The following is a 12,438-nucleotide window of genomic DNA, read 5'->3' as shown; positions in this document are numbered from 1 at the left end:
TTCTTTACACCATTGTTTATATTTTGCTTTCAATTTTTTTAACTTTTCAACTTACAAAATTATTTCAGTTTGAGGTTGTTGGTGTGTTAATTTTAAGGTGTGTTGGGGTTCACGATGACATGGTGGTGCTCCGAAACCCACATATTTCATCTGCTTGTCGAGGTGAAACCATTGCATTAGAAGTCCATTTCATTGCAACTCAGGCTTCGAGTTCGCGGTGCTTATACAATCACAGGGAGTAGTCTAACTATAAGTCTTAGTTGACTGATTTTAATGTGTGGTCATGGCTTGGAGTATGACTCAGGACCTCACTTAACGGTGGTTATTTAGTCAGGGGTTCAAGTTTCAGCTTAGTAGAAAAGGATGCTTTGTAAAACCTATAAGTAAGTTTGACATGATAATTATAGGGAAAAACTCAAGGACTTCTCAGTATAACCTATTTATTATTTTTCTCCGTCAACACCAAAGGTAGTATCATTAACCTCTCACTTGTCCGAAACTAGTGACGATGTTGGGGACAAGTGCACTCTTAGAAGGCAAGCGACTGTGGCGTTGGACAAAAGCTGAAGGTTGTTTCGGCTTAACAGCTGTTGCTGTGATTAAATCACGTACTAATAACTACAATCGTTGTTGCACTAACTCAATATTCAGCTACTGTTGTCGCCCTGAATTGAATTCTAACTTTTTTTCACAAACACCGTTGCTCCCCTTGAAAGTTCTCTTGTATCCAACTTTGTCACTGTTTCGGACAATAGAGAGGTTACCGATCCTGCTTTTGGTGGAGATGGAGAAAAAAATAAGTTGGTTATACTAGAAAGCCCCTAACTTATTCCCCACGATTATCATTTCAAACTTCAGTATCGGTTTTATAAAGCATTCTCTTCTATTGAGGCGAAACTTGAACCCGCAACCGTATAACCACTGTCAAGTGGGCTCCCAAGTTAAACTCTAAACCGTGACCCCGCATAAACATCTGTCAATTAGGAGCCCTATTTATACTTCAACTCGTGGCAGTATACGCATCGTAAACTTGGGGTCTGAGTTGCATTGTGATGGGCTTCTAAGGCAATGGTTTCATCCTGACGCGATAGATGAAATGTATGAGTTTTCTAGCACTATCACATCATCGTCAACTAAAATTGCCCTTGAGCTTTCACAATATCTATCTCAAACACAAACACAAATAAATCAGTCTCTCATTATTTCCATCCTTAAACCCTTCAAAAACTTTAACCCTAAAATTCAATTACTAGTAACCAAAACCCAAACCAATCAAACCTTAAAAATAAAACTCAATTGAAGAGAAAGGGGAAAATGCGTCTAACCTTTCTCTTCAAAACCAGCCTATTCCAATAAATATAATCAAAATCCACCTAATTCCTCAAATTTAGTTTAAGAATGACATATACTGTTAATTTAGCCTACTCACGGGCTTGTTGCTGCTGCTAGGTGAAAAATATTAAAGGAAACAGTGAAGTGGAAAACTTCATATATTTTATCATTTAATCCACCACCTCGACTATTTTGCTAATTAATCATGAAGTTAGTATATTTGAAAGAAAAAAAAAGCGCGTGGAACAATAAATAGAAATGTGAAATGTAAAAACAATCACAATCCGGAGGACAGAGAAATTGGTGGTTAAATTAAAAAAACAATACATACCCCCAAATATAGTGGTTTTATTTTTGATAATTGGGAGGGGATAACGAGATCAAAATCAAATTCTCGTACTTACGACATAATATTTTTATTATTGGATTAAGAGGTTGTTGATAAATATAGTGATTTTATTTGTTTACATATTTATGTATTTTCAAATATTTTCTTTATAGTTGTTATAACTGGATTCGATTATCCGGTTGAACTAATAATTGGTGGTATAATCAATTTAGCTGATATCATAAAAGATAAAATTGGAGAAGGATTGGAACTGAAAAAATAATAAAAAACTGTTTAAACTAATATCTGGTTTAATTGATGTAATCGCATGCTGTGTTTCCCTGGTGATAAAATTGATGGTTGTAGGAAAAAACAAGAGAGTAGAAGCGTGTCTTATTATTCTCTATCAACAAACAAAACAATGGTCAATAATGCACGCTATTATCATGGTGTAAACATATACACTTTTGGATAATGACATGATTCACAAACCCAATTGTTTGTTTAAAACTTAATTATTAGTATAATTTAATAAATTTACTAATTATTAAAAAAATAAGGCAAAAGAACATTTGTACACACTCAATGGGTCTCCAGTGATTCTTAGTATAAATGCTAAAGCCCATGTTTATGATGAAAGACTCGAATCAAGTTACACTTAAACTAATTTTATTTAATTAATTAAAATAATCAATGTCACTTTCTGTGCTTGAGTACATCATTAAGGATTTTGATTCAAGAATTTGATAATTAATAATTTAACTTTATTTTCATAAGTTAAATGTATGGTAAAATTTTATTTTGTTCATTCGAAATTATAAATTAATAAATGATAAAATTATATTTTGATTTCGGCCTTCACTAAAAAGTTTTTTAAATTTACCTTTACTTAAGCACTTAAATTTAAATCTCATCCCATGAAATTACTATGGACAGTGTGAAAAATAAAATAAAATAAAATAAATAAAATAAAGAACATAAATTTTACGTGGAAACCTTTTCGAAAAAAACCACGGGCAGAGGAGAAGAAAATTCACTATGTCGAAAAATTTGAATCAAATACAAGAGGAGTAGACTATGTCTATTTATAGGCTTGCAAAGTCATATTCTAGTAGGATTGAAACACCTTATCCTAATCAATATAAAATAGATGGAGTTTAATAAGGTTTAAAAACCTTATTCTAAAATAAAATAAAAGAAGTCTAGTTCTATATGGATTTTACTTTTATTTATTTTCTATCGTATTTTATTTAAATAAGAATTTGGGTCACTTAATTCTAACAATCTCCACCTTGACACAAATTCTCAATGAACAAGTTCTTCATCGCGAACTTTCAATAAACAAGTTCTCCACCTCTTTCATAAAACCCCTTAAGGGTTTAACTTCAACAATGAACACCAACCAAGTCTAAGCAATGCTCAAACTTGGTTATAGGAAGTGACTTAGTCATCATATCTGCAGGATTTTTATGAGTACTAATTTTGCTCACAACAATATCACCACGAGCAATAATATCACGAACAAAATGATACCGAATATCAATGTATTTTGTTCTCTCATGAAACATTTGATCTTTTGTAAGAAAGATGGCACTCTGACTGTCACAAAATACTGTGCTGATTTGAAGGTCTTCATTGAGTTCATTAAATAGTCCCTTCAACCAGATAGCTTCTTTACAAGCCTCAGTAATCGCCATGTACTCAGCTTCAGTGGTAGACAAAGCGACTGTAGTTTGCAAAATGGCTTTCCAACTAATTGCACAACCTCCGATTGTAAAGACGTAACCTGTGAGAGATCTTCTTCTATCAAGGTCTCCAGCAAAATCAACATCAACATACCCTATAACTCCATCTTTAGTTCTTCCAAACTGTAAGATCAGTAGTGCCTCGTAAGTATCTTAAAATCCACTGAACTACTTTCCAATGTTCTTTACCGGGATTTGCCATATATCTGCGAACTGCACTGACTGCATATGATAAATTTGGACGTGAACAAACCATAGCATACATGAGAGATCCCACTGCACTAGAGTATGGAACATGTGACATGTACTCAATCTCATCATCTGATTGAGGAGACAAGGCCGATGAAAGTCTGAAATAGGCTGCTAAAGGAGTACTAACAGGCTTAGCACTCTGCATATTGAAACTGCAAAGAACTTTCTCAATGTACCCCTTCTGACTTAGGTACAATTTACTTGCTTTTCTATCTCTGAGAATCTCCATACCAAGTATCTTCTTTGCTGGTCCTAAATCTTTCATCTCAAATTCTTCACTTAGTTGGGCTTTAACCTTTCTTATCTCTCCTTTATCTTTTGCTGTTATCAACATGTCATCAACATAAAGAATTAGATACACAAAAGAACCATCACTGTTTTTCTTAAAGTAAACACAACTGTCTAAACTACTTTTTTTGAAATCATGAGAAGTCATAAAGGAATCAAACCTCTTGTACCACTGTCTTGGTGACTGTTTCAAACCGTAAATGGACTTTCTCAGCAAGCAAACATAGTCCTCTTTTTCTAAGACTATAAAACCCTCTGGTTGTTGCATGTAAATATCTTCCTCAAGTTCTCCATGCAGAAATGCAGTTTTTACATCTAACTGCTCAAGCTCCAAATCATGCATGGCCACAATACCAAGCAAAGCTCGAATTGAACTATGCTTAACAACTGGAGAGAACACACCTGTGAAGTCCACTCCTGGAATTTGACTGTAACCCTTTGCAACAAGCCTTGCTTTATATCTGGGTTCTTCAACTCCTAGAGTCCGTTCTTTCTTTTTAAACACCCATTTACAACGAACAGCCTTTTTACCTTTAGGAAGTTTCACAAGGTCCCATGTTCTGTTTTTGTGGAGTGATTCCATCTTTTCTTGCATAGCAAACATCCACTTTTCTGAGTCTTCACAGCTAACCGCCTCAGAATAATTAGATGGCTCTTGATTCGCATCTATATCTTCAGCCACATTTAAAGCATAAGCAACTAGATCAACCTCGGCATACTTCTTTGGAGGTTTAATTTCTCTTCTAGTTCTATTTTTGGCGATAGAATACTATGGTGAAGAAACAACTTTATTCTCAATTTTTGTTCTAGTTTGAGGAGTTGACTCTGTACTAATCTGATGCTCCACCTGCTTTTGATTTTCTTTATTGGAAGAGTCTTTAAGAGATAAGTTAGGTAGCATAGCAGTTTCATAAAAAAACAACATCTCTGCTAATCATAACTTTTCTATTTTCAGGACACTATAACTTATACCCTTTTACACCAGATTTATAACCAAGAAAAATGCATTTAATAGATCTCGGTTCCAATTTTCCATTATCAACATGAGCATACGCAGGACACCCAAAAATCTTTAAATTAGAATAATTAGCAGGATTACCAGACCATACCTCTTGTGGAGTCTTTTTCTCAATGGCAACGGATGGAGATCGGTTGATCAAAAAACATGCAGTAGAGGCCGCTTCTGCCCAAAATACCTTCGGTAAGTTGGCATTTGACAACATACATCGAACCTTCTCCATGATCGTTCTGTTCATTCGTTCTGCAACGCCGTTTTGCTGTGGAGTATGACGAACTGTCATTATCTGTTAAACTCTAAGCCATTATCTGTGCGGACGTATTTTATCTGTTTTCCCTTCTGTTTTTCAATCATAATTTTTCAAGACTTAAATGCAGAAAACACATCGCTTTTCTGCTTCAGGAAAAACGCCCAAACTTTTCTGGAAAAATCATCAATAAAGGTTAGCATATAATTAGCTCCACCTCTCGAAGGCATTCTGGATGGCCCCCACAGATTAGAATGAATATACTCTAACGTTCCCTTCGTGTTATGGATTCCTCTAGTGAATCGAACTCTCTTTTGCTTCCCAAAAAACACAGTGCTCACAAAAATTCAGTTTGCAAATTCCTTGCCCATTAAGAAGTCCTCTTTTGTTTAATTCTGCCATGCCATTCTCACTCATATGCCCTAGGCGCATATGCCAAAATTTAGTAATATCATCATTTGACAAGGAAGAGGAAGCGACAGCTGCATCACCAGTAACAGTAGAATCCTGTAAAACATATAACTTGGCAATCTTTCTCTACCCTTTCATCACAACAAGGGACCCTTTGGAAATCTTTAAAACCCCACTTTCAGCTGTGTATCTGTATCCTTTTGAATCAAGAGTACTCAACGAAATTAAATTTCTTTTCAATTCTGGAACATGCCACGCGTCACTAAGTGTTCTGACAACTCCATCAAACATCTTAACTTTAATTGTTCCAACACCTGCGATTTTACACGAAGTATTATTTCCCATCAAAACAACACATTCAGATACTATTTCGTAAGTTGTAAACCAATCCCGATTGGGATTCATGTGGAAGGTGCAGCCTGAATCAAGTATCCACTCCTCGCTTACTTTAGAATCATTGACAGAAGCGACTAGAAGTTCACCATCGCTGTAGTCTTCTACAACATTAGCTTCACTGAAATTTTCTAGTTGTTTTCCCTTTTGATTCGCAACCTCCCTTTTAATCTTATTTTGTAGCTTATAGCACTCAGATTTAATGTGCCTTTTCTTCTTGCAGAAGTTACAAGTTTTACCTCTGTTTGAAGACTTCGATATACCTTTAGATTTACCATGAGGATTCCGTTCCTGTGTCCTACCACGATCATCATCAGCATTCCGATCTTGTCTCCCACGAACAATGAGACCCTCTCCCTAGAGTCGAGTTTAACCACAAGATGCTTCATCTTATCATACGAGGTTAAAGAATCATAAACCTCATCAACTGTGAGAGACTCGCGGCTATATAAAATCGTGTCTCTCAAGGTTGAATAAGACGGGGGCAACGAACAAAGTAGAATCAACCCTAGATCTTCCTTATCATACTGAACCTCCATGGCCTCCAAGTTTGAGAGAATTTCTTTAAATACTGGTAAGTGTTCGTGTACAGACGGACCTTCCTCCAAACGATGAGCATAAAGACGCTGCTTCATATGCAACTTGCTTGTTAGAGTTTTCGACATACATATTTGTTCTAGCCTCTTCCATAATACAGCGACACTTTTCTCTTTCATCACATCCTGCAAAATTTTGTTGGACAAATGCAGATGTAATTGTGTTAATGCCTTTCGATCCTTACGCTTATTCTCTTCATCTGATAATGTCGAAGGCATCTTATCTATCCCTAGCAGGGCATCCTCCAGATCCATCTGTGCAAGAACTGCTTCCATCTTAATTTGCCACAATGCAAATCTGGTGTTGCGATCCAACAGCGGAATTTCATACTTCAAAGACGCCATTACCGTGATCAAGATGAATAACCCGGAAGCTCGGATGCCAATTTGTGAAAAATAAAATAACATAAAATAAATAAAATAAAGAACACACAAATTTTACGTGGAAACCCTTTCGGGAAAAAACCACGGGCAGAGGAGAAGAAAATTCACTATGTCGAAAAATTTGAATCAAATACAAGAGAAATAGACTATGTCTATTTATAGGCTTGCAAAGCCATATTCTAGTAGGATTGAAACACCTTATCCTAATCAATATAAAATAGATGGAGTTTAATAAGGTTTAAAAACCTTATTCTAAAATAAAATAAAAGAAGTCTAGTTCTATATGGATTTTACTTTTATTTTATTTTCCATCGTATTTTATTTAAATAAGAATTTGGGTCACTTAATTCTAACAGACGGGTTTAGTTCGATGAGTAGATTTTTTTGAATTATTTTTGATCCTTTATTTATCTATTTATCGTATTAGTTTGATTCTACTTTTTAATTATCCAAACATATATTTATAATTACACCCTAAAACCTCAAAAAAAGTAATAAAAAATACATTTAATATTTCAATATATTTGAAGCAATGAAATTAGTGTTTCGAACCAAAAGAATTTTTAATATTTAGACTTGATGTATGAATAATTATACTTTCATGAAGCTCTAATTCTGAATTCCATCTTTGAGAACTTAGTGGCTTTACTTTAATTTCATTGTTTCATAAAAATTGAAAATTAATCTATTTTAGGTAAAACTCTTAAACTTTATCATTAAATTGTTTATATAAAAATTAACAATTTAGCGATTTATATGCAAGAAATTATAAAAAAACAATTTAATTTATATGTAATGAATTAGCGAACATTAGTCATTTAAATTCATGTATTTATCTACAATTGGATTAATTTATCAAATTTTATAAAATTTGAGAGTCAAATTCTAAATAAACCAACTTATTAAGTTTTGTAAAATAAAATAATGAAAATTCAATTCTAAGATGCTTCCGTGTGAATTCCCGTCAAGTTTAGTGTTTTATTTGCATTTAAATTTTTTTTAAAATGTAAACTAAACTAATAAAATGGGACTTAGGTGCAAGAAAAAAGAAGTGGGGATGGAAATTGTACAATAAAGGAAAGTAAAATTGTAAAAAAGTACTATAATTTATAGATTTATGATGTATTTTAAAATTTTAAAACGTTCGACTCTGGATTTTCTCCATTTGTATTTAGTCGGTCACTGTTAGCTAATCTTTTAATTTTTTAAATTTATGTTTGTCATGTGATAGCCTCTTAAGATGCTACGTGGCACCCCCAAGATTGATTAGTGGTACCATGTCAAGACAAGTTATCGGTGTTAGTGTGGGGTACCAACTTGGTTGAGAGAATACAAATTCAAGGATCAATTAACTAAAAAAAATTAGGGACCAACTAGATAGAAATGAAAAATGTCAGGACCCGAATTATATGTTATCCCTTTTTTAATTATAGGATAATAATCCAAAAAGTAATCGGAGTAAGCTAAAGCTTATTATTAAAAATTTAAAAAATATCTTTAAAGAATAAAAAAGAAAAAGGCAAAAAAAGGGTGGCGCGGGTAAATTGAAGGCCTGTTATGGACGAGGTGACTGGTTGCTGCTATAAAAAACACTGTCAAATAATTTTCTTCTCAATTAATTAGAAAAAAAAAGTTCTCCTTTTCTCTTTTTCTGTAAAAACCTAAATCTGAAGTTCTTGAAATGACGAAAGGAAAGGGAGTTGTAAGCCCTAATTTGAAGCTCTCTCTTCCTCCTCCAGCCGAGACCTCCGTCTCCAAATTTCTGTAATGATAATTCATTATTACGTCCCCTCATCAAAGGTCTGTTACCGTTTCTATTTTAAGGTTGATTTTGGTGCTAAATTTTTCATGGCAGGACCGAAAGCGGCACATTCAAAGACGGCGATCTTCTCGTCAACAAGGACGGTGTTCGAATTGTCTCTCAATCCGAGCCTGAAGCTGTATGAATTTTCAATTTCCTTTTCTGTGAACGAATTTTCTGTTTTCAATTCTTAGATGTTTTTTCGTTGTTCAAAATTTCGACTTTTTTTTTTAATGCAGCGCTACACTGCTCTTGGCTAGATAGATATTACCAATTGACGAAAACTGTTCCTTTTATTAAGTTTAATTTTTTTTTTAAATTTCATGTTTCGAAGATCTCTTATTTTTTTTTTTTGGTTTTAGCATCCGCCCATTAAGCCATCAGAAGCTGACAATGACGATCAGTTGAGTTTAGAGGATTTAGATGCCATTAAAGTTATCGGAAAGGGTAATGGTGGAATTGTGCAATTGGTCCAACACAAATGGACCGGCCAGTTTTTTGCATTGAAAGTATATTTCTTAGAGCCAAGTTTAACTCTTCCTGTACTTTCATGTTTTTAGTATTAAAAGTTTTCGGGTATGTTCTTTTGTTAAGCAAGAATTGTTTGGTCTTCCAACAGAACATTTGCATGATCTTATTCGAACCACCTCTACTGCAGTGAAATTACATGTTGTGAGATTGGAACCTCTCTAGGTTGCAGACTTGTAATTCGTTTACCTTATGCCAGCTTAAGGTCTTGCTTCGTTGGAAACTTATTGATATGCTTGATCATGATAAATGATTACAGAAAATCTCTCCGAATCATGATTGACAGATGTATTATGATTGATTTCCTGTTAGAGAAATGCAACCGTTGTAGGCTAAACTAGGAAATAATGAAGAATGTTTGGACTTTCTTCATTTGATAGAAGTCATTCTTCTAAACAGATTTCGTTACTCCTTTATAAAAACTGGAGTTAGCCAAATAAACATTTTAGCAATAGAAATGAAATATTAGTTTTGCATCTCCATGTTGTCCTCACAATCTCTTAATTTCTAACATGCCTTATTTTCTTAGGTTATTCAAATGAATATTGAGGACTCGTATCGCAAGCAGATTGCAAAGGAGTTGAAAATAAACCAGTCCTCTCAGTGTCCATATGCTGTTGTTTGTTATCAGTCTTTCTATAACAATGGTGCCATTTCAATCATCTTGGAGTATATGGATGGTGGATCCTTAGCAGACTTTCTGAAAAAGGTTAAATCAATTCCCGAACCCTATCTTGCTGTGATATGTAAGCAGGTTTGTTCATTTGAACTTTGAATTAATTGTAGCATGTACCAAATGTTCTGGTATGTAGTTTAAATTTCTTCTGATTAATGCAGGTGCTCAAGGGTTTGATATATCTTCACCACGAAAGACACATTATCCACCGTGACTTAAAGCCATCTAACTTGTTAATAAATCATAGAGGCGAAGTCAAGATCACTGACTTTGGAGTGAGTGCAATAATGACAAGCACCTCAGGGCTAGCAAACACTTTTGTCGGCACATACAACTATATGTCTGTAAGTAATTTAGTTTACAAAAATGTTCTTTTAGTGGCTAAGTTATATGTAATTCTTATTTGTTCAAAACTTATCAGTCTTTTAATGTCCATGTATGTCTTTTCTAGCCTGAGAGAATTATTGGTGGCAATTATGGCAATAAAAGTGACATTTGGAGCGTGGGACTGGTGTTGCTTGAATGTGCAACTGGTCAATTCCCATATTCCCCACCAGACCAGGCAGCAGGATGGACAAATTTTTATGAGCTCATGGAACAAATTGTTGAACAACCACCACCTTGTGCACCTTCAGATCGATTTTCTCCTGAGTTTTGCTCGTTTATTTCTGCATGGTATAGATTATTTTTTGAATTACTTGATACAGTTGCCTTGAATGACGTTTTAGAATATTTTTAACCTCACGAGTTATTAAGTTTTGTATTAAAGTAAAAGTTTTCTTCAAAACGGATATCATTTATCAATTTCCCTTCAGTACTAGAATGATAGCCTCTGCAATTTTTTGTTTCACATGGATTCTGTAGTATATTTTATTGTACAAGTTTACCAAGCCCAACCTTTGTTCTTTTTAATTGCTTTTTCATTTATCCATGGCAGTTTAAAGAAAGACCCAAACGAGAGAAAGTCAGCACAGGAACTGCTGGTATGTAAATATCTTGATTTCTCACTGGCTCCTTTATTTTTGAGCTGTAAAAAATTGATTAAATATCTCTTAAAGATAATTCACATGTGATTTCAATGTGAATACAGGATTTGCCTTTCTTGAACATGTATAATGACTCAGATGCTGATCTTTCATCTTACTTCAATGATGCTGGATCACCGCTCGCAACACTTTAGAATTTATGTGGTATGTTAATGTTTGAGTTTGGTGTCATAAATTTATCATATGGGCTTTCTCTATGATACTTGATGACTCTTCCTTTGGAATTTAATTTAACATGCTTATCTGTTGAAAGTTGTTTTCACTACGATGAAACAGAATATCTTTGGTCTTCTTCATATCTAAAGCATAGCAATATAATTTTTGATGTTTCTGTTTACTTAGAATCTTAAAAAAAAAAAAAAACTTTTCTTGCTTTTAGAAGCTTAGATGTTAGAAAAAATTAAGGAAATTAAAGATTAAAGAAAAGAAAGAAAGATGATTCTAAAATAAGCAAACCATTCATGCATGAGTTGTGATTAATATTTATTCCCAGGGGTGGTTCTGTTTAAAGCGAAACCAACACTTCAACCTTTTTTCTCTCTTTTGGCAGAGTTCAGACTGAATAAATAATCGGTCACGCTCAAAGAAGTCAGTAAAAGCCAAAGTTTTAGAAGCGTGGATGATTTCTAGTTATCGTTGCGACTTCAGTGTGAGAGTTGAGTAGCTATTGTGATGAAGAAGCATGGATGATTTCTAGTTATCGCTGCGACTTCAGTGTGGGAGTTGAGTAGCTATTGTGATGAAGATGCCGGAAGTTAACCATCAAAGATATTCTTGGCTGAGGACTCTGAGCGTGAGTTACAGCTTATTGCTGTGTTTTAATTTTTCATAATTGAAAAGGTAATGCTGTCATATATTAAGAAAAATATTATATACTTGCTGAAATAGATAATGGAAAGTAAACAATATTGATTTGCCTATTTGAGTTTCCGACTGCTTCAGCTTTGTTTACATGCACTTGAATTCATAATAAGCATGGGTTAACTTTTAACCTTAAGGTCTGGCAAATGTAGGGGTCGTTTCACCATTTGATATCAAATCCACATTGTTATGGTTATCTGGTTGATTCTTCAACCAATAAATAGTTGATAATCTTTATATCAATATACGACTTTTTACATCTATTTGCAATGTCTTCTCTTACAAAAATCCTTCCTATAAAGAGCTATCTGCTTCAATGCAAAACATAACATCTTTCCAAAATTTGATTACGGCGTTTGTTTGTCTACTTCAGCTTTGTCCTTTACTTGTTTTAAAATTTTAAAATTATGTGTGCTTGTGTACATGTTATAAATCTAATCATGAATAATAAATAAAACATTTCTTGCTTCTTAGCCATAGAATAATCAAAATGGTATTAATAATTTATATTATAAATGATGAAATAAAATAT

The 12,438-nt window shown here is 33.9% G+C and overlaps 1 protein-coding gene across 3 annotated transcripts; it reads left to right on the top strand.

Moving 5' to 3' along the window:
• Positions 1 to 8,531: 8,531 nt before the first annotated feature.
• LOC107897718 (mitogen-activated protein kinase kinase 2) lies at positions 8,532 to 11,965 on the top strand. Of its 3 annotated transcripts, none has more exons than XM_041115284.1 (9): positions 8,532 to 8,758; positions 8,850 to 8,934; positions 9,158 to 9,304; positions 9,853 to 10,032; positions 10,161 to 10,343; positions 10,451 to 10,674; positions 10,937 to 10,982; positions 11,090 to 11,189; positions 11,596 to 11,965. In XM_041115284.1, exons 1-8 carry the CDS (start codon positions 8,676 to 8,678, stop codon positions 11,177 to 11,179), a joined length of 1,038 nt encoding a protein of 345 aa, XP_040971218.1. In that variant the 5' UTR covers positions 8,532 to 8,675; the 3' UTR covers positions 11,180 to 11,189; positions 11,596 to 11,965. The 3 variants fall into 3 exon arrangements, with proteins under 3 accessions (XP_040971218.1, XP_016678752.1, XP_016678753.1); XM_016823263.2 differs by having other exon boundaries at positions 9,853 to 10,077; XM_016823264.2 differs by lacking the exon at positions 9,158 to 9,304 and having other exon boundaries at positions 8,549 to 8,758; positions 9,853 to 10,077.
• Positions 11,966 to 12,438: the final 473 nt, after the last annotated feature.

This window comes from Gossypium hirsutum, chromosome A06, assembly GCF_007990345.1.
Source record: "Gossypium hirsutum isolate 1008001.06 chromosome A06, Gossypium_hirsutum_v2.1, whole genome shotgun sequence".
Classification (NCBI taxonomy): domain Eukaryota; kingdom Viridiplantae; phylum Streptophyta; class Magnoliopsida; order Malvales; family Malvaceae; genus Gossypium; species Gossypium hirsutum.
This window is presented reverse-complemented; position numbering and strand designations above follow the sequence as displayed.

What these genes read in the sequence shown, in the direction of transcription:
- LOC107897718 (XM_016823263.2), top strand. Translation starts at nt 8,676, where the DNA reads ATGACGAAAGGAAAGGGAGTTGTAAGCCCTAATTTGAAGCTCTCTCTT. An exon ending in CTCAATCCGAGCCTGAAGCT is followed by an intron (nt 8,935 to 9,157) that starts GTATGAATTTTC and finishes TTTTGGTTTTAG; the next exon opens with CATCCGCCCATTAAGCCATC. An exon ending in GCCAGTTTTTTGCATTGAAA is followed by an intron (nt 9,305 to 9,852) that starts GTATATTTCTTA and finishes TTATTTTCTTAG; the next exon opens with GTTATTCAAATGAATATTGA.